The following is a 21,716-nucleotide window of genomic DNA, read 5'->3' on the forward strand; positions in this document are numbered from 1 at the left end:
TATGCATTTGTATATAGAGGATAAATAAAACAGTATCTATCTATCTATCTATCTATCTATCTATCTATCTATCTATCTATCTATCTATCTATAAAGCGAAATACCACTCACACATCATCACAAAATCTCCAGAACCATAAAGCCTACAAACGTGCAATTTGTAGAGAAGTTTCAGTTCCAGTTTTAGTTTCACAGTACCAAGCAGCTTTAGTATAGAACAGTTCAACTAAACCACACCAGGTTCTTTGCTGTCTCCTTCTTGCTCACACAGCAAATACTGTTTCACTTTCCAAACAGCCCTCAACTCTCTCACACACAGACAGGATGGTAGCCAGATGAATATTGATGGATGCTGGTAGGCAGAGGCAGAATTTTTTCCCCTTATTTTCCTCCCAAAAAAAATAAGCCCAGCCACATAGTTTTGTAGCGAAGCATGGGTATCGATCTAGTCATTCATTTGCTTGGAGAACAGTTCTATGTTTCTTGTTATATGTAGATTACTTGTTTTAAAGAAATATATTTAGTTAAATCAAACATTCTGAGTCCTTTCTATAATAAACTCAGTTTATTATAGAAAGCCAGATTTCAATATGTTTGGTGAGTCTCAAGATCTTCCCAAATCAGGAAGATAAAACAACTATACAATGAAGGCAATATTATAGTATTTTTTTGAAACCAGTGGTTATAAAGGGTGTTCCCTCAATTCATTTCATGTAATTAAAAAACAAATTCTTCTATTCTACCTGATTCCATTGTTACTATTCTGCTTTCCTTAAAAGTGGAATTTATTTTCTTCTGCTTCATATTTCTAAAATATTTATTAATAATAAGTATTATTTAAACATGATTAAGATAATACAAAGATTCACCTGGGGCCCATGTGCCTTGAGTAAGTCCTGACAAGGAAAAATGCTGACCTTGTTATATTTGCTGGGGGGCTACTGAAATGTTCCATCACTACCCCAAGGGTTGAACGATGGACCTTGTCAAAGAGAAGCCTTATCTAATTAATCATCTTATTGCAGATGCATGTCACACATATTAAAGGAGGATTTCATGACCAGCATGCCCTCTACAATAACCTCTCAGTGTCTACTTTAACCCTTGTTCCAATATCTTTTCATCAAAGGAGCATTTTATACAGCTGACTTTAAATGGAGGCTCTCAAAAGCTTATTAAGTTTTCTTTTAGCGAAAGAGTATTGGAATGGAAGAAAAGTTGGTTATAATACCTATAACTCATAGTCAGATGAGTTCCATCTAGAAAGCTTGCTTGTTTATATCTATGTTTTAGAAACAGTGCAAAACTCACTGAAGTCATCAGGAACATAAAATGTACATTTAAAGGCTCTGCAAGAGAAAACCATGATAGTTTGTCAGTTGAGGATGCTCACCCACTCCTCCCCTAATCATTCCAGAGGAAGGCAAATAATTGGAATGTATTGATAAATTGTTGGGAAATATATAGGATCTTTGTTTATTTTTTAAAAGTTTTTAAAGATTTCACTGCTGTGTATTTACATTATTTTGACCTTTACATTTAGTATTGCCACAGATTGCAGGAGTTGGTAGGATTCTTTCTTGCAAATCTGTAAAGTCCTTGTAGATATAGTCCAGAAATAGTTAATAGGTATATTTAGCACGGCTGGCAATGCTTTTAGTTCTCAGCTAAAAGGGTCCTTGGGAGTGATATAGATATAGCACCTCCAGGCAGTTCCTTGAAGAGATTTGGAGGTCAAAGGTTTTAAGGTGTTGTAGCCGGGTGCTCCCATCTACACCAAAACATTGGGCAGAACATTTGGGGCTTCGCATTCAAAGCTCTGCCATATCTTCTTTTGCATATTTCTTTTATTTTGGGAGAATGTTAATTTTGGCTTCAAGGAGGAGATAAGAGATGAATTAGATAACAATCTATAGGCTTTATTTTGTTTCAGCTTAAAAGTTGCCCTGGTCCTAAAATTGATACAAATCAAAGCAGATCATGATCAACACCTTCAACTGATCTTTTGATTAACTTGCAGCCAACAGACCTGCTATAGCTATACATTGCAAAGTGTTCCTGTTTCAGTTCAGACTTTGAGATATTAAGAGTTGTATACCAAAAATCAATCATTAAATGCAAGTGACCTCAGCCTGAAGGTCACTCTTTCACATGTTGAATATAAAATACTCATTGGGACTGGCTAATCATCTGTAATGCAGCTGAACTTGTGGGTTCTGGTATTCTCATTGCAACTTACATATCAATGGAACCCAATTTATGAGTAGGCAGGCTGATCCAGGGATGGGATTCTACCGGTTCAGACCGGTTCTATAGAACCAGTTGTTATGATTTTGCTCAGTTTGGAGAACCGGCAAATCATGCCCCGGGCTGGCCCTGCCCCTCTCCGCCTGCCCCACCCTTCCCAGTCAGTCATTATTGCACATGTGCAACATCGTGCGCATGCCCAACATCACTGACTGCATTCTTCCCCGCCCAATCACTCCTTAAGGTATTTCTTTTTTTCCCTCTCCCAACAATCAACTGTTCCTATGATCAGCTGTGCTAGGATTCCCCTTGCTTACTTACTGCTTCACCCATGAGGCTTCCCTGAAGCCCAGAAGGCCCAAAAATGGGGGGGGGGGGTTTCTGCCAAAAGAAAAAGAAGCCACACCCACCCAGTCACATGACCACAGCCACCTAACCATGTCCACCTAGCCACATCCACAGAACCAGTTGTTACAAAATTTTTCTAGCTTGCCTTTGTGATCATATTAAAAGCAACGTCATTCTTTTCGCCGATGATGTAAAACTATTCAACACCACCAACAATGTTGCTACACTCCAAAAAGACCTTGACTATATATCAGAATGGTTAAACAAGTGGCAACTTTAAATCTCAAAAAATAAATGCTCTGTCTTACACACTACAATAGTAATGGGGGATTTCAATTATCTTGATATCAAGTGGAAGACTAATTCTACACCAAGTGAGAAATCAAATAGATTCCTAACCAACCTAGTGGACAACTTTGTTGCCCAAAAGGTAGAAGAGGGAACTAGAGGAACAGCCATATTGGACTTAATTCTTACAAACAGAAAAGAAATTAATAGAGGGAGTTAAAACTGCAGGAACCTTGGGTGGGAGTGATCATGTCATACTAGAATTCAACATAACGCAAACACAAGCAATAGAACATAATGATACCAAATTCTTAGATTTCAAAAGAGCTTATTTTAACAAACTCAGAGAGAAATTGGGAAAGATTCCTTGGATGAAAATCCTAAAGGGGAAAACAACTCAAGAATCTTGGGAAACTCTGAAAAATATGATCATAAAAGCCCAGACCAGCACAATACCAATGAGAAAGAAAACCAAGAAACCCAAAAAGGAACCAGCATGACTGCACAAAGATCTGTTTGACAAATTGAAAGACAAGTACAAGGACAAGGACAAAAAATGGAAAAAGGGGCAAACAGCTAAAGCAGAATATCAGCAGATAGCCAGGATTTGTAAAAACAAAGTCAGAAAACCAAAATGTTCAGAATGAACAAAGACTTGCAACAAAAGTCAAAAATAATAATAGTAATAAAAAATCCAACATATAAATAACAAGAAAAAAATCAAGGAAACAGTTAGTCCACTAAAGAAAGAAGATGGAAAGGAAGTAACACGTAACAGAGAGAAAGTAGAGCTGCTTAACTCATTCTTTGCATCAGTTTTCACGCAAAAAGAAACTATAGCCCAACCTACCAAAAACATAACTGTAAAAGACAGACTAGAAATAAAAATTAAAATAAGCAAAAAAAATAGTAAACTCTATCTGATCTTGATAAATACAAATCACCAGGAACTGACGGATTACATCCCAGAGTTCTAAAGGTGCTGGAGATGTCATCTCAGAACCACTGTATCACATCTTTCAAAAATCCTGGAGCACTGAGGAAGTACCAGAGGACTAGAAAAGATCTGATATGGTTCCCATCTTCAAAAAGGAAAAAACAGATCCAGGAAACTACAGCCTAACATCAATACCTGGGAAGATACTGGAAAAGATAATAAAAAAAACAGATTTGCCGACATCTAGAAATGAGTAAAGTAATAACTAGCAGTCAGCATGGGTTTGTTAAAAACAGATCATGCCAAATCAATCTTATTTCATTCTTCAACATAGTGACTAAATTAGTAGACCAGCAAAATATTGTGGATATAATATACAAAGACTTCAGCAAGGCATTTGCATTAAGAGTTGTTAACCTAATCCTGTGAAGCTTTTTCTCCAGTTATATTGTACTATTAACTAGAGCATACAAAACATTTGCTAGACCAATTCCTGAATATAGCTTATCTGTCTGGAATCCACATTGCATATCAAACATTAATACAATTGAGAGAGTCCAAAAATATTTCACGAGAAGACTCCTCCACTCCTCTACTCGCAACAGAATACCCTATGCCTCCAGACTTGAAATTTTAGGCTTAGATAACTTAGAACTACACCACCTTTGGTCTGACCTAAGCATAGTACATAAAATTATCCATTACAATGTCCTACCAATCAATGACTACTTCAGCTTCAGCTTCAACTTCAACAATATACGAGCATACAATAGATACAAACTCAAGGTAAACTGTACAAAACTTGATTGCAGGAAATACGACTTCAGCAACAGAGTGGTCAATGCCTGGAATACTCTACCTGACTCTGTGGTTTTTTCCACTAATCCCAAACACTTTAACCTCAGACTGTCTACTGTTGACCTCACCCCATTCCTAAGAGGTCTGAAAGGGATGTGCATAAGCGCACCAACATCCCTGTCTCAATGTTCCCTTTTATTCGTATCTACTTCATGTATTAATAATCATGTTTATACTTATATATATTATCAAATGCATGCTTGACAAAATAAATAAATAAGTCGTTATAAGTCAGAATCACCAGCAAAGATTACTTTTTTATATATGAATGCTCAAAATGAAGTAGCAGTGTTGGATGTTGGTCAGGCTTCCATTTATTGCATTTGTGGCCTACCATCTATCAGTTCTGAGTTTAAAATGATTGGTTCTCTATATTTCTCTGTTGCATTATAATTATGTTATCCTGAGGACTGAACATTTAAACTAAATGTCTTGGAAAAGAGAGAACCTACATCACTGCTGTTATCTGCTTGGGAAGTGGAAGGAAGATAAAGTGGAACCATAATGGGAAAGACATAGCAGGTCCTTCTCCAGCTTTGTTCCATTGTCTCTGCACAAAGAGCTTACACTGAACTGTTACTGAAGAAAATTAAATAGTGATAGCATTTCAAACTTGTATGTGTTTCTCAATCTGTACTTGTTTACTAGAAGAAATGTAGTTATATTCTCTGGGGAGCTCCTCAGTACAGAGCCCTACATTTTTTTAACCATTGTGAGATTCACAACTCACTATCTTACTCTTTACTGAAGCAAGAAGCAAGAGCTGAATTAGTGCTTTCCCTTCTGGGGAAAGGTTTTTAGCCATTCTACAATTAATTGTTATCAGAAAAATATGAGCAAGTTCATAAACAGATATAAAATATGAAATTGCTTTAAAAGATAGTGATGCATGGAATTATGCATTATGGAATTACTGTAAAAGTAAATTAAAATATAAATTGTGGACACAGCCACTCCACTGACTTTTGCCAGTCCATATTGGCATTACATTTCTTCAAAGTTAACAGATAGATAATCAGATATGGAAGGGACCTTCTAGGTCATCAAGTCCAACCCCCCCCCCGCCGCCCAAGTGGGAGACCCTACACCATTTCTGACAAATGACAGTCCAATCTCCTCTTGAAAGTCTCAAGCGATGGCGCTCCCACAACTTCCGAGGGCAAGCTGTTCCATGGTTGATTGTTCTCACTGTCAGAAAGTTTCTCCTTATTTCCAGGTTAAATCTCTCCTTGTTCAGTTTTCATCCATTATTAATAGCTGGATCCCTTCCTGTCTGTGGCAGCCCTCAAATATTGGAAGACTACTATCATGTCTCCCCAGTCCTTCTCTTCACTAGACTAGCCATGCCCAGTTCCTGTAACCGTTCTTCATATGTTTTAGTGTCCGGTTTCCTAATCATCCTGGTTGCTCTTCTCTGTACTTTTTCTAGAGTCTCAACATCTTTTTTATAGTGTAGTGACCAAAACTGGAAGCAGTACTCTAGGTGTGGTCTTACTTTAGCTTTATAGAGTGGTATTAGTACCTCACTCCTGGGAGAAGGTTACTTCAAAATCCCATTCCCTCCCCACCTCACTAACCTGCTTTCCAGCTCTGTTCTCCTGTGCAGGGCAACAAAAGAAGACCCAGCTGATCAGCTGGGACTTGGGAGGCAGAAAATAGATGGGGGCGGGGCCAGTCAGAAGTGGTATTTGCTGGTTTTCTAAACTACTCAAAATTTCCGCTACCACTTCTCCAGAACTGGTCAGAACCTGCTGAATACCACCTCTGGTGGAGAAGAGGCAGCCTCTAGTATGGCCCCTGATTAAAATTAACAGCCTTCAGAAAGGTTTAATCCCCAAGTAATTCACAGACTAAACAGTGGATTATCCAGTTAGGTAATGAGTGTTCTTGGTTCTCATTATTCTGATAAGAGGGCATCCATTGGCTCCTGATGGTAAATGATGCTAATAAAGCCTGAGAATTCTCTTTTCTAACAAGCCATCTCCACAGGGAGAGTGATTAAAATGAAGATAGATTTGATGGGATATGTTTCCGTTTTTAGAGCCTCAGCTGCTGACATTCAGTGACATAATCAGGTCATCAAGCCAGTCACAATCATCAGCAAAAAAAACAGTTCTCTTCCTCTTTACTAACATGTATTATTCTGTCCCAGGTTTTCCTAATATTTTTCTCATTTTTAATACATGTGATATGCACATTTGTTTTCCACCTTGTCATTTTTGTAAGCATCAACTTTCAATTAGCTAAACAAATCCTTCAACAGCCAAAACACTCTTATGTTTTAAGGAAAATAAAATCAAGCAGCCAATTTTAAATCCAGTGAAAGGATCACAATTAAATATGAAGGAAATTTTGTCACAAACTTTATTGTGTAATCATATGTCAGGTGAGCTATCGTGATTGGGAACAATTGCAGAATAACACAAGGTGTTCTTTATGGATAGATTTATAAAGGTATATTCTCATTGAAAAGACCCCAGTGACTGCTTTTTAATACATAGATACTGATTCCTCAAAACCAGCCTGTCCCATCTGGTCAGGAAGAAGAAAGTATTTTATGGACGCTGTCAGTTAAAGAAGTTTGACACATGGAATCTAGGAAAGGAGCCTTTTCTGCATTGCTCCAGCCCTCTGGAACATCCTGACTCCAGAGGTGAGCTGGGCCCCCATTTTCCTGGCCTTTCAAAGGAGTCTTAAGTGCTGGCTCTGCCAACTCACATGGGGCTGGCTTAGCAAACATGAAACCCTGGGATTTGTTGAGGGCCTTCCCCAATCTTTTAACTTATTTTATTCTTTGTTTTAATCTGGCCCTTTTACTGTATTTTTATGTTTTAGGTCTTTGTATTTTTAACTGCACACTGCCAGAATCATTCTGTTTGTGAGATGGGCAGTATTTAAATGCAAAAAATATGAATGAATGAACAAATGAATATCCAATTCTTATAAATACTGTGAGCCCACATGGAGAAGGCAACTTCAATGAACAATCAATGAGACAGAATGAAAATTTCAAAAGGTAGAGCATACTTTTATATTTGCACTCATCTAATTTTTATATTATCTATTTATATATCAGACCTTGTAGTTCTAAAATTTGTTTCATTCCAGCTGATAAATGGAAAAAGGGAATGGCAGCAGGACAAAAGTATTTATACATTCTACACCACAATAAATGACCTTTTCAAACTGCTATAACATTTTCAATGTTTTCTGCTTAAACACTTAACCCAATATGCTGATAATATTTGTTCATAAATCATTTTCATTGGAACTGAAAAAGGGCTTGACAAGTTGCACATTGATGTTCAAAAGAAGAAATTCGTATAATCAATGGAAAGTATGCCAGGGGAAGTTATTTGTTGAATCCACCAATCAAACAGATTAATTGATTTTACACATAATGTTAAATTATAATATGGCTCCTGGTTTTGGCTTAGCATAATTTGAGAGCAGGATCATCAGTTTTAAAATGCTAAATTGCACTTTAAAATCACAATTTGGCATTAATTACAACCATAGCTTAGCATAATTGATATAACAATGATTCATAATTTGTGAGAAATGGCAATAAGGTGGGAAAATCATAGAAGAAAATATTTTTCTGAGACTGATACATATGAGAAAATGTGATTAAAGCTCAGCTAATTGTCATTGTGATGATTATCACCAAAGAATAAAGTAAATTTATTGTCAGCTTCTTCATAAATAGAAGAAGCTATTTTGTGAAGGTAATGTTTCCTGTTTAAATAACTTTTAATACACTTTAATCACCACTTTTAAATGATGGTGTTTGAAATTATTTCCTAATGAAAATTATATTATAGTAAATTAGATAAAATGGATATCCATAATGACACTATAGTCACAATTCCTTTAATATCCAATTCATTTTGTTCCACTAACAACTAATAAACAAAATAACAATGAATTCCTCTTCAGGTCACAGAAACTGCTCCTGAATAAATTGATAGTAATTTTTTGAAATTTTGAAATAAGCCAACATCCCAGAAGACAAGCTCAAAATCCAAAAAATCTTGACAGACTTGAACAATGTGTAATGATATGTCAGGTGAGCTATCGTGATGGGGAACAATTGCAAAATAAGGCAAGGCTTTCTTTATGGATAGATTTATAAAGGTATATTCTCATTGAAAAGACCCCAGTGACTGCTTTTTAATACATAGATACTGATTCCTCAGAACCAGCCTGTCCCATCTGGTCAGGAAGAAGAAGGTATTTTATGGACGCTGTCAGTTAAAGAAGTTTGACACATGGAATCTAGGAAAGGAGCCTTTTCTGCATTGCTCCAGCCCTCTGGAGCAAGGTTTTATACCTAAGCAGGATAAACTAAAGGTACAAGTAAAGATTAGGTTAAACCTGGCTCAAAAACTGATAGATCTTGCGATCAACGAGGAAAAACTGAGGAGACTCAGATTAACAATGGCTAACAAGGTTTATTTCTAACAGCAGGTTGCCAATGGGCATTCAAACTAACCCCTGTGCTAGCAGCAACCTGAGGCAGCTTCATCTGACAGCTCTTTTTTACTCCCAGCTGTCAGGCAGCCAGCCAATCAGGTAGCCATATAGCACCCCCTAGCTTGTGGACCGAAGTGAAGACTCTGGACACAATACTCTTCCCTCCTTAGTGAAGTGCATGCGTAATCATCTAGATAGGCCAGTCGACACCTTTCTCAAGTAGATCTTTGAAGCTCTCTGCTCTTGGAAGGAGGATTCTCCACTGCTTCAGCTTCCTTGGTTGCTGCGCTTCCTTCTTAGCTGGTTCTGATTCCAGGGACCATGACTCCACTGGTAAGTCACTTCTTAGGGTTGGATTTTCATTTTGGTCAGATGGTCTGTTGTCTATCGGCTGCAATGTTTCTGGGCCGGTTGCTTCAGCTCTTGGCTCCCATGATTGCTGTAATTTGCCCCATGCCCTTAACTGATCAACATGTCATTTCCATAACCTTCCACTCTCCAATTCTACTGTGTACAAGTAAAGCCCCAAGATTGCTACTATGATCCCGGGTAGCCAAAGTAGGTGACCAGCGTAGTTCCTCACATAAACCTAGTCCCCCAGGTTAAATGATCACCAATTCCTAAAAGTGTCCAGGGGCTTTTCTGGGGCAAACCCGGGGTATAATTTGTCGAGGGTGGTTCTTAAACGCCAGCCCATTAATGCCTCTGCTGGGCTATGATTGGTCAAATGGCAAGGGGTTGCATGTTGTACCAATAAAAATCAGGCTAACTTGGTCTGCCAATCTCCTTTTGTCATTTTGCTCACTGCTTCTTTAGTAGTTCTAACCACTGCCATGCCATTGCTCGAGGTGTGCCAGGGAGCAGTCAATGAATGATGGATGCCCTCTCTGGCTAAGAATGGGGATGAGGTAAATTGAGGCCCATTATCAGCGACTATTTGGTCTAGCAGACCATGGGTTGCAAACAATTTCTGTAGTATTTGTATTACTGCTTCTGTAGTGGTGGATGACATGAGAATGACCTCCAACCATTTAGAGAATGCATCCACTACACTCAGGAAGATGCCCCCATGAAAAGGGCCAGCAAAACCCACATGGAGTCTGGACCAAGAACCCCGGGGAGTTTCCCATTCTTGTACTGGGGCCTTGGAGGGTGCTGACCTGGATTCCTGGCAAGTCCCATACCCTGCAACCCATGTTTCTATTACTTGGTCTAATCCTGGCCACCACACATAGCTCCATCCCAGAGCCTTCATCCTGACAATGGCAGAATGACCCTCATGCAGTAAGGCCAGAATGTCATGATGCAAAGAGGTTGGTACCACTACCCTGTTTCCCCATAATAGACAACCTTGTTGTGCTGAAAGTTCATGCTGTCTGGCTTTATAGAAGCCAAACTCTGTGTTAACTGCTCCCTGTGGCCATCCCTCATCACCCAGTCCAGCACCTGGACTAACACTTTGTCTTTATTTGAGTGCCTAGCAATGTCAGTAGCTGAAATAGGTGCTTCCAGGGAGTCAATTAGAAGCACAGATGACATTGGTGCTGGGTCTTTGCCATTGTTTGGAATCAGGCAGTGACTCAGGGCATCAGCATGGCTGAGTTGGTTCCCCAGGTGATGAAACAGTTGGTAAGAATAAGATTCAAGAAAAACAGTCCACTGGGACATTTGAGGTGAAAGAACTTGAGGCATTTGCTTATTGCCTGCAAGTAGTCTCAACGGAGGCTGACAGTCAGTAATGAGTTCAAATTGTCTGCCATATAAATACTCATACTTAATGCCAGAGACTATTGCCAAAAGCTCCTTATCCAGTTGGCTATAGTTTCTTTCTGCAGAGGAAAGAGCTCTGGAGAAAAATGCTATTGGAGGTGGAGAGCCATTAGACAATCTATGACTCAAAACAGACCTGACCCCAAAAGGTGAAGCATCACAGGCCAGGATAAGTGGAAGGCATTTACTGGACAAGAACACTGTCTGAAGTCAGTAGATTCTTTACAGCACAAAATGCTTTTTCTTCTCTCTGTCCCACACCCAGGGCGCCTTCTGATCTAATAAATGGTGTAGAGGTTCTGCTACTAATGCCTTATGGGCAATGAATACACTATAGAAGTTTAAAAGGCCCCAAAAGGCCTGCAGTTGAGTCTTACTGATAGGAGCTGGTGCTTGCTGAATAGCTTGAATTTTGGAGGCTGTTGGATGAAGGCCTATTGCGTCTACTAGGTAACCCAGGAATTCAACTCTGGATACCCCATCTTGTTTCTTGAGCTTAAGGCCTACTTTTTGGAACCATTGTAGCACCTCACGCAAATGAGTTTAAAGGTCAGCATGGCTGGATGCTAAGATCAGGACATTGTCAAAATAGGAGACGATGCCCTGGATACCATGGAGTAACCTCTCCATCAGGCTTTGAAAAATGCCAGGTGCTGCATTAACTCCAAATTGAAAGGTTACACTTGAACGCTCCCCTACGTTTACTATGGTTTGAGCTTCAGCTGTATGTTGATATGCCTGGGCCAAATTTAATTTGGTGAAAATATTACCTTCTCCTAATGCAGGGAGCACCAACCTTTGGGATCCCAGGGACCACCAAATTCATAATTTTAAATTAAATTTTAAATCATACTTTTAAATTAAAATACTTTTAAATTCATATTAAAAATAATATGAATTTTTTAAGAAGCTAATATATTTAATATAAAAAATTATATTAAATATAAATTACTGTGTGTAAAAATTACACACACACACACACACACACACACACTTATTTCATTATAACAAAAACATAAATGCTTAATGATAACAAAATAAAACGTTCCGGGCTGGAAGCCTCCCCCCCACCTGCACCTTCCAAAGAGACAGAAGAGCCTTTAAGATGCCAGGTGGAGAATTGAGAGAGCTCAGATCTGCAGCCAAGGAAAAGCTGGGGGGCTGAGCTGGTTCTTCCAGCCTCACCAGGAGACAGGCAAGGAAAGATGTCCCTGGAGGCACTTCTCTTACTTTAGCACTTTGCTGCCAAACCCAGCCACAGCCAGTGATTATTTGGGGCAGGGGAGGGGAGAAACAGAGAGAAAGCATCTCTCACATTACCCGGGGAGGAAAGGAGGTGAAACAAAACTCACTCTTTCACTGAGACCTACAAAACACCTATCTGCTGCATTCCAGGAGATCTTAAAAACCACCAAAGGCTCCCATTTGCAGTTCCCACACCCCCGGTTCAGGTCCCTGAGATGCACACTCCCACACACAGCGGCCGTGGCAACAACAGTCCCCTCCCCCAGTGCCTGCTGTCAGCTCTTCTCATTAGTTCTCTAGCTTTGAATTGCTCCCTGCTCTTTCTCTTTCCTCCTCCCCCCATGCCCATTTGCATACAGGAAAGGAAAGGAAGATGGAACCATGCACAACTCTCCACTTTTCCAGCCCTCGCTGCCTCTCCCAACATTGAAGCCGTAGCACCCTGAGTTGCTTGCTTCTCCACTACTGCCTCCTCCTCCTCCTCCAACACCTCCTTCTCTGGGTAGGGTGATTCTTAACTCACCAAGCATGCTAAGGCAACTCAGGATGCTACTGCTGTAGCATCTTTGCATCTCCAAGGCTTTGATGTTGGGAGAGGCAGCAAGGTTTGGAAGAGCAGAGAGCTGCACACAGCTCCAAATCCCTTTCCTTGCCTGCCTGCACATGGGGAGGAGGGGGAAGGAAAGAGAGGCAGGAGCAATTCAAAGCTAGAGAACTAATGGGCAGAGCTAACAATTTGCGCTGGGGGTGGGGACTGTTGTTGCCACCACCACCGCTGTGTGTGGGAGCTGGTTGGTGTGTGCATCTCAGGGATCTGACTCTGGGGTCGCTCGAAGAGCTGGGAGGTGAGAGAACTGTGCAGCCCAGATTAATTGTTTTTGAGGGCCATTTCTTCTGCGGCCCACCAAAAATTTTCCATGGCCCATGAGTGGGCCACAGCCCACCAGTTGGTGACCGCTGTCCTAAAGAGTGCAGCAAATGCTGCACCACAGGGACTGGATACATACTCTGTTGTAGTGCTAAATTAAGCATTGATTTATAATTGGCACGTGTGAATAGAGCCATCAGCTTTCATGGGAATGACAGTAGGTGTCTCCAATTTTGAGTGATCCATGGGCTACAGAATTCCTTGAGCAATCAATTTATCTAATTCGGCATCCACCTTTGGGCGGAATGTGAATGGTACCCTTTTAATGGTATCCATCTTGGCATGACTTGGGGGTCCAGATTGAATGACATTGGTGTTCCTACACATCTGCCCAAACCTGCCTCGAATATGCTGAGGAATTCTTTTTCTACACTGTCCCAATCCACAAAGTTTGAGGTGTCAGTGTTATGAATACCCTGATCTTCAATCCTAAGGACCCAAACCAATCAAGACCCAATAAACTTGGTCTGGGTTCTTCAACAATAACTTGTTTAAGGAGGCCTGAGAATTTCTTAAATTGTACTAAGAATTTATGATTTCCCAAAATTGCAATAGAATTCCCCTATTAAGAATTCCCCTAACTAAGTCTTAGAATTAGTTAGAATTCCCCTATCTAATTTTAGTTTCAAGCCACAAGGTTTGAGCCATTTCTTTGAGATTTTGGGCACCAACCTTTTAATGGTGCCCCAAGACATCAAAGATAAAGAAGAGCCAGTGTCAATTTCCATTTGACAGGGTGTTCTTTCTATTTTTACAGTGAGTAAAATTTTCTCTTTTAACTCAACGCTAATTTGCCCAATGACTGTTTCTGGTTGCTCTTCGAAGATGGAATAGCAATCATCCCCCCTGTCTACTCTGCCTGTGGGATTGTCTTTTGAACAGTGGCTGTCCACTTGATTGACTCCATTATGCTGGCTGGGGAGCCCTACAGACTCTGGCTAGGTGCCCCTTTATTTGCCACAATGCAAGCAATTGACATTTTTAAACCTGCATTTGGCTCTTAAATGATTCCCACCACAGCCAGAGCAAACTGTTTGAGGGTGCTTCTTCTCTCCAACCCTGCCTTTCCCTGGTGCTACCTTAAAGCGATGGACATCATCATTGTCTGAGGCTCCTGGCTCAGGGTCTGCATCGTCATGATGAATAGAGGCTGATGCTCTTGATGTGATTGGGGTGATTGGTTTTTCGATCTCAGCTGTAGACATGTTGGACAACTCCAGAGCTCTTGCTTTATCTAGGGCAGATCAGAGTGTCAGCTCAGTTTTCACCAGAAGGTGGCACTGTATGCAAAGGTCTCTGACGCCACAGACCAGCCGATCTAGGAAGATGTCTTCAAGATTGTCAAAATCACCATATAGGGCTGCCGCTCTAGGGGCTGCCACATATTGATTAATGTTTTCACCTTCAGCTTGGTTCCTGTGATAGAATGCATGGTGATGGGCTATGCAAGATGGCATAGGTGCATAATGGCTCTTTAGTTTAGCTAACAGGATCTCTCAATGCACTGACAGGGGAGCCAGTAGAGCCCGCGCTGTTTCAAACATCTCTGAGCCACAAGAACTCAAAAAATAGGCTTTTTTACAATTGCTGGATAGACCAATGTAATCGTTTGCCTCTAGAAAACATTTGAAATATGTGATATAAGAATCCCACATTTCTGTGGCTGAATTAAAAGCTGGGAAATTGGTTAGTGCAGGCATGGCTATCTGAGGAAAAACTATTTAGCACACGACTTCTCGTTGTCAGTGCCTCAACTCTGTGAAGGACGGTGAACTTCAGCTTAAAAAAACCACTTCACTCATTTGTTCAGCTCTAATTAGTGACTTCAACTTCAATCAGTGGTTTGTTCTTTCGTTGCCTCAGTACAATCCCATCTTCATCGCCAATTGTTAGATTTTGTGAGTGGCGGGTTAAAACAAGGCAACTCAGATTAACAGTGGCTAACAAGATTTATTTCTGTCTATTAACAGCGGCTTGCCAACAGGCATTCAAACTAACTTCCCCCTGCACTAATGGCAACCTGAGGCAGCTTCATCTGATAGCTCTTTCATACTCCCAGCTGTCAGCCTGCCAGCCAATCAGGTAGCCATATTGCTTCCCCTAGATTGCAGACTGAAGTGAAAACTCCAGACACAACAAAAACAGTAACTGTGAGAGGGACCTTAGTGTCCCAGTAGACCAGGGGTGTAAAACTCAAGGCATGTAGGCCAGATGCAATGCACAGGGTGCTTAAATCTGGCCCATGGGGCCAGCCTGGAAATATGAAAGGATTGGCCCATGGTGCCTCTGGCAACTAAAACCCACGCCTCGTTTTCACATTCCATGGCCCCCTGCAGCACATTGACGGCCATAAATGGGCTGAAAACAGCCTGAAATGGGCCAAAACCAGGCCCAAAGCAGGCCAAGAAAGGCCTGGAAAATGCCCCCCAAATTGCTGAAAAATGCCCCCCAAATGGCAAAAAATAACCCAAAGATGGCAAAAAATGGGCAAAAACAGCCTGAAAAACAAGGCCCAAAAATGACTGGAAAATGAGCCAGAAAATGGGCCCCAAATGGCCAAAAACAGGCCAAATATGGTCCCCAATCAGGCCAAAAACAGTCTGAAAAACAGGCCAAAAAACAACTGAAAATAGCCCCCCAAACAGGCCAAAAACAGGTAAAAAATGACCTGAAAACTGGGCCAAAAATTGGCCCCCAAACAGCCTGAAAATGGCCTGAAAACCATCCTGAAAACATCCTGAAAATGGCCCAAAAACATCCTGAAAACATCCTGAAAAATGGACTGAAAAATGGGCAAAAAAACAGGCTAAACCACCAAAATGGGCCAAAACAGGTCCAAAACAGGTCACAAATGGGTCAAAAATAGACCACACCAACCCCCTGCCCCCCCCTGCTGCCAGCCTACAGATGAGGACTACAATGCTGAGCCAGCCCTCAAAGAAATTCAGTTTGACACTTCTGCAGCAGGCAATCACTTAAACATGAGCCAGTAGTGTGCAGCATCAGCCAAAAAAAGCTAATACAATCCTTCTTGTATAAACAGAGGCAGAGAATCAAAATCATGTGAAATATTAATACTGCTTTATAAATCCTTAGTAGGACCACACCAGTATACTGCATCCAATTTTGGTCACCACGTTACAAAAAGATGTTGAGACTTGGAAAAAAGTGCAAAGAACAACTAAGATAATCTGGAGAGCCTGGAGACAAAAACATAAGTCTGGTTGCAGGAATTGGGTATGGAAGAATTAGGGGTGACATAATAGCAGTGATCCAGTATATGAGGAGCTGTCCCAAAGAAAAGGGGGTCAACTTATTTTCCAAAGCACCAGAAGACAAGACAAGAAACAATGGTTGGAAACTAATCAAAGAGAGAAGCAACCTGGAATGAAAAAGAAACTTCCTAACAGTGAAGACAATTGCTTGTTTTCAGAAGTTGTAGGTGATTCATCACTAGTGGTGGGATTCAAAATTTTTTACTACTGGTTCTGTGGTGTGGCTTGGTGGTAGTGGCAGGGGAAAGATATGGCAAAATCCCCATTCCCTCCCCACTCTTGGGGGAAGGTTACTTCAAAATCCCATTCTTTCCTCATCCATTTATTTATATGCTTTCCAGCTCTGTTCTCTTGTGCGGGGCAACAAAAGAAGACCCAGCTGATCATCTGGGACTTGGGAGGCAGAGAATAGATGGGGGCAGGGCCAATCAGAGGTGGTATTTGCCAATTCTCTGAATTACTCAAAATTTCCGCTACCAGTTCTCCAGAACTGGTCAGAACCTGCTGAATACCACCTCATCACTGGAGGTTTTAAGAAAAGACTGGAGAGCCACCTGTCTGAAATGGTATAGGGTTTCCTGCTAGAGCAGGAGGTTGGACTAGAAGACCTCCAAGGTCTCTTTCAACTCTATTTTGATTGATTGATTCATTCATTTGTAGTGAAAAATCAGAGTAATTAAAGCATCATATTTGTCTGACTTCCTTTCTACCTCCTAATTATTTATCCACTCATTTCCAAACTATTTGTAAGCTAAGACTTTCCTATTTAAACCCTTGCAAAGCTTGGATACATTGTATTATGCTTCCCCCATATAAACTTTTCCAAGCACAATGATCCATTTCTTTTTTTAAAAAAAAATTGTTTTATTTATATAACATATAAAAATTCAGTTTCAATCCAACAGTGTGTTGTCTAGGTACAATTATTTTTTTAAAATCATAATCAAAATGTTTACAATAGTATTCATCACAATAATATTAATTCTACACTAATGATAATATTTTACTTTTCTATTTTAACAAATCTTCTTTATAGTATTAGTCCTTTTTATATCCCCCTATTTCTAACTTCTGTTTTTATTATCTAACCATTGGTAAAATAAGTCCCATATTAAGAAATATTCAGTTCCTTCTTTTTCCTTAATTGTAAGCATGAATTTCTGTCCATTTCTGCACATTCTAATATTTTTTTATTACTCTCATCTGGATCTCTTCTCTTTTCGACTGTTGTGCAAATACAATTCTGGCTGCAGTTAATACATGTAAAATCAAATATATATTCCCTTTATCATACTTTTCCAGTAGGATGCCCAATAAAAATACTTCTGGTTTCAAATCTACATGCTGCTTTATCATTTTTTCCAAGTATGTATTTTCATCCAATATTTTTTTGCTTTTGGGCATGCTCACCACATATGGTAATATAAACCAGGTGTCTGGTTGCACTTCCAACATTTAGCTAACCTGTCTTTAAACATTTTTGTCAATCTTGTTGGTGAAAAATGCCATCTGTAAAATATTTTATACAGATTTTCTTGATACGCAGTTGACACAGTTAATTTAACATTTCTATCCCACAATTTCTGCCATTTATCCAGTTCTATTGCATATTGAAAGTTTTTAGCCCAAGCTATCATTGTCTCCTTTATTTGCTCACTTTCCAATAATAAATAGCTATATATTTTCTGTATTAATTCTTCATCCGTTCCAGTTAATATCTGGTCCAGTTCTGTTAATTGTTTATTAAAACTATACATTTTAGCATCTTTCTCATATCGAGATTATATTTGCACTTGTGGCCACCATGCTATATCCATCCCTTGACTACTCAATTCTTGCTTAGTTTTTAATTCCCCACACTACAACACACCGCAACCCAGCAGAACTTTTAATGAGTCGGTGGCTGCAGACTGTACTAGACCAGGTCCATCCTAACTACAGCACAGAAACATCCCTGGATGGGGAAATGCAGACAATTCACCATAGGGGACCCGGTCTACGCACACAATTACACTGGGGGACCAATGTGGGTGCCAGCTAGGGTAATCGAAAGCACAGGGCCCTGGTCCTACAGATTAGAGACGGAGGAAGGGAAGCTATGGGAGCGACACATCAATCAGCCACAGGGCCAGGTCCCAAACACGAAACACCTGACACGCAATAACTGAACAACACAGATCACAAACACTGACCCCGCAAACAGAACCCCCCAACAACAATGATAGAGACACTTATCTTGTGAAGAGAGAGTTCCACGGTGTCCTTCTGAGGCCTCAGGCTCAAGGTTCCCTGCCGTGCCAGTAGAAAATTTCGAGACGGTTCCACTGGCAGGGACCAGAGCGGTGGTGGACCCATCCGCTCAGGCTGCCACCTAAGGAACAAGTGAGGTGCGCAGGTCCAGTCGCACCCACTGAAGCCCTGCCTACTTACGTGATTACATACTGTAGGCAAGCGCCGATTGGAGGAACACTAACTAGGAGGCGAGTGGTGTTATATATGACCAAATATGGCCAAAGAGTGGAGTCGACTAATAGACTCCACTCATTGGCCCAACCGCTGGCGGGAAAAATGAAGTCTCATCAGTGGCTGAGGCTTTGGACAGCGCGGGCTATAAAAGCCAGTGCCTGCCGCAGTTGAACGGCTTATTTTCCCGAACTGACTTAAAATAAAGTCTGCTTACCAGTCCTGCTGTGTCCTGCCTCTCCTTCCCGCACAGACCCATCTAACAAAAGCATGCCAACCTAATTCTTTCACCCATGTAAGTATCAAGGCCTGGTAATATAATTCCCAATTTGGTAACCCAAGGCCCCCTCTTTTTTTTTAGAAACTTGCAACATTTTCAGGTTTATTCTTGCTTTTTTCCCTAGTAAAAGCACAGTGATCAATTTCTGAAATACTTTTCCTCTGGGACCTGATGGTTACAACACATCCTTTTTCTGGTGGCACTCAGAATTTCAAATATCTTCCTGAGAACTTTGCATGACTCTGCTGTTTATTTTGGTCAGGCAGCAAACATATGCTTTATTTATGCTTTACTTATTCCAGTTTTTCCTGAATGACAACGAAAAAGGCAGTGGTTTAAAATCTGTTTTTATACTTATATACCCATCAGACTATTCCCGATCATTGTGAGCAGCCTTATGGAAATCATAAAAAAAGACTAAGTAATAGTTTTCCACTACCTACCATAGCTTTGGTTCAATGAAGCTTTCACATCATGTTTTTAATCTTATTCATTATTATTTTTATCATAGCCATGCAGCATTGTCTTTTAATGGTAAGGGCACAGTACCCAGCCATTTTGACATATTTTATACCATTAGCAAATTTTACCTCAGGCATGCTCATGATGGTCTATGAAGTTAGGTTCTTTAATTTAGAGACTATCTTGCAAATCAATGCTCTATTGGCCACAGGCAACCATGAAGTGGCAAAAAAAAAGAGAAATTATGGAACTTACATACATAATTATGTAATGTTAAAGCTAAAGTTTTTATCAGGCAACCTACTACATGCACAATGTGGCATTATCATGTAAAGATTATTTTTCAATATAGTTACAGCAGCCAAAGTCACTGACAAATTAATAGATTGCATTTATTTGTATTTTTGTAGTGCTTTTTAACAGACATATTTATTATGTGGTTCTTTCATTCACCATAGGAATGAACAAAAGCAAAAATGAGGTGAGTTTTGAAACTATAGCATACTTTTCTCTTTTGTCATTTAAGTAGGAAAAAAACTATTTATTGAGGAGTCCTTGGTGCCCTTGAAGTTGGTTGTTTTCTTGCAGAGTTTCATTACCCAAACTAGGCAGCAGCATCAGTGCTTTATTTTCCTATTTTCCTAACCTACTTTATTTTCTACTATCTTCTGAATCACATATTGTGACTATGGAAAATGTGCAACATAACTCTGAAGAATTTAATTGTGTCCAAGTTCTTGTGCCTTTGGGGAATCTTACAGTCAGTATATTTACCTGAGGCTACATTGCCTCACAGAAAAGCTTCTCAGGCAACCTAGTCTCCCACTTCATCCAACTGCCTTAGGCTCTCTGTGTTCAGCTCTTTATTTCACTTCATGCTTTCACCATAGCTACCACCATTTTGGATCTAGCAGATGTGAACAATGATAGAATTAAATTTCCTGTGGATAAGTTACAGGCTTTCGAGTTTTAAATATCAGTTGATCAAAAATATACTGGTTGAAAAATAAATTCTAAGATAGTCCTAGGATTCTTCAAATGTATGAGCTTACATTTCCATTCATAGATGGTTGGTGCTGAATGTGGTGAATGATGCATTGTGAATCATGGTACAATTCCCAAACTTTTATTTTTGCATCACATTATGATATTGCAGCACATATTTGGTCATTTGTTCCATCCATCCACATAACAGTCATAAAAGATAAAGAGGAAAGCTCCATAATATCACCATCATGCTTACTCCCCAAAGAGACCCAAAATGTGGAAATTTTTTAAAACTTTAATAAACTAATGCATTTAACTATACGAGAACACAAAGATTATTTTTGCCTTTTGCTGTAAAGTACTGTATTTGTTTCATACTAAATATAGTGCTGAGAATTCAGATAGCATTCAGCTACTAAGTTAATAATATCCCTTGGAAATTTATGGCACTTTAATTAATAGGTTGGATGGGTTTAATTGAGGGGTTAACATACTTAACTCTAAAACTGGATTAATCAAATATCAATATTTTTAGTCAAGGGCTGTATCCCACAAACAAGCCATATTATCAGGGGTGGGATTCACATTTCTTAACAACCTGTTCTGTGGGCATGACCTAATTTGTGGGTGTGGCTTGGTGGTCATGTGACTGGGTGGGTGTGGCTTGTAAATATTTATGTAAATATTGATTTTTTAATTAAAAAAAGAACAATTTTTACCAAAAATCAGGCAAAGCAGATTGAGTTGCTCACAGAATCAGAGTCACTCACACATCTACCTTTCTGCATTCTGCCGCCTGAGTCTTCACAGAAAAATAGAAGTCCTAAGAAAGGTTCAGCTCTGATCTCAGGCCACTTCCCCCCCCTCAACCCCCCAAATACCACCCCTTACTGGGCTTCAGGGAAGCCTCCTGAGCGAAGGCAAAGCAGTACAACAGCAATTTAGATTAGCTAGAAAGCAAGAAATCCAACAACTTTCTCCTTTCTAGCTAATCTAAATTGCACAGCACAGCTGATACTTGAAACAACTGATCATCGGGGGGAAAAGGAAAAATAGCAGCTTACCAAAAATTAGGAGAAGACAGAACACAGGCAAGTTGGATGGCGCGCATGCAAGATAAGGAGTGGGGAGGGGAGAATGGGGAGGGGCAGG

At 40.0% G+C, this 21,716-nt stretch overlaps 2 protein-coding genes and 1 long non-coding RNA gene across 8 annotated transcripts in view; 2 read left to right on the forward strand and 1 right to left on the reverse strand.

Annotated features, from left to right (window-relative positions):
* Positions 1-21,716, forward strand: part of LOC148124067 (uncharacterized) — a 718,603-nt gene that overhangs the window by 579,488 nt on the left and 117,399 nt on the right. The window lies entirely within an intron of this gene.
* POU6F2 (POU class 6 homeobox 2) overlaps positions 1-21,716 on the forward strand; it is a 403,956-nt gene that overhangs the window by 323,095 nt on the left and 59,145 nt on the right. The gene's annotated exons all lie outside the window — the stretch shown is intronic.
* Positions 10,478-21,716, reverse strand: part of LOC148124068 (MLV-related proviral Env polyprotein-like) — a 42,833-nt gene continuing 31,594 nt past the window's right edge. The window contains exons 3-4 of the mRNA XM_087915896.1: positions 14,113-14,331; positions 10,478-10,983 (exon numbers count right to left, since the gene is read on the reverse strand). Of these exons, the coding sequence (XP_087772022.1) occupies positions 10,478-10,983; positions 14,113-14,331 (725 nt within the window). The remainder of the gene's footprint in view (positions 10,984-14,112; positions 14,332-21,716) is intronic.

This window comes from Pseudonaja textilis, chromosome Z (assembly GCF_049901715.1).
Source record: "Pseudonaja textilis isolate UNSWEBS1 chromosome Z, rPseTex1.2, whole genome shotgun sequence".
Classification (NCBI taxonomy): Eukaryota; Metazoa; Chordata; class Lepidosauria; order Squamata; family Elapidae; genus Pseudonaja; species Pseudonaja textilis.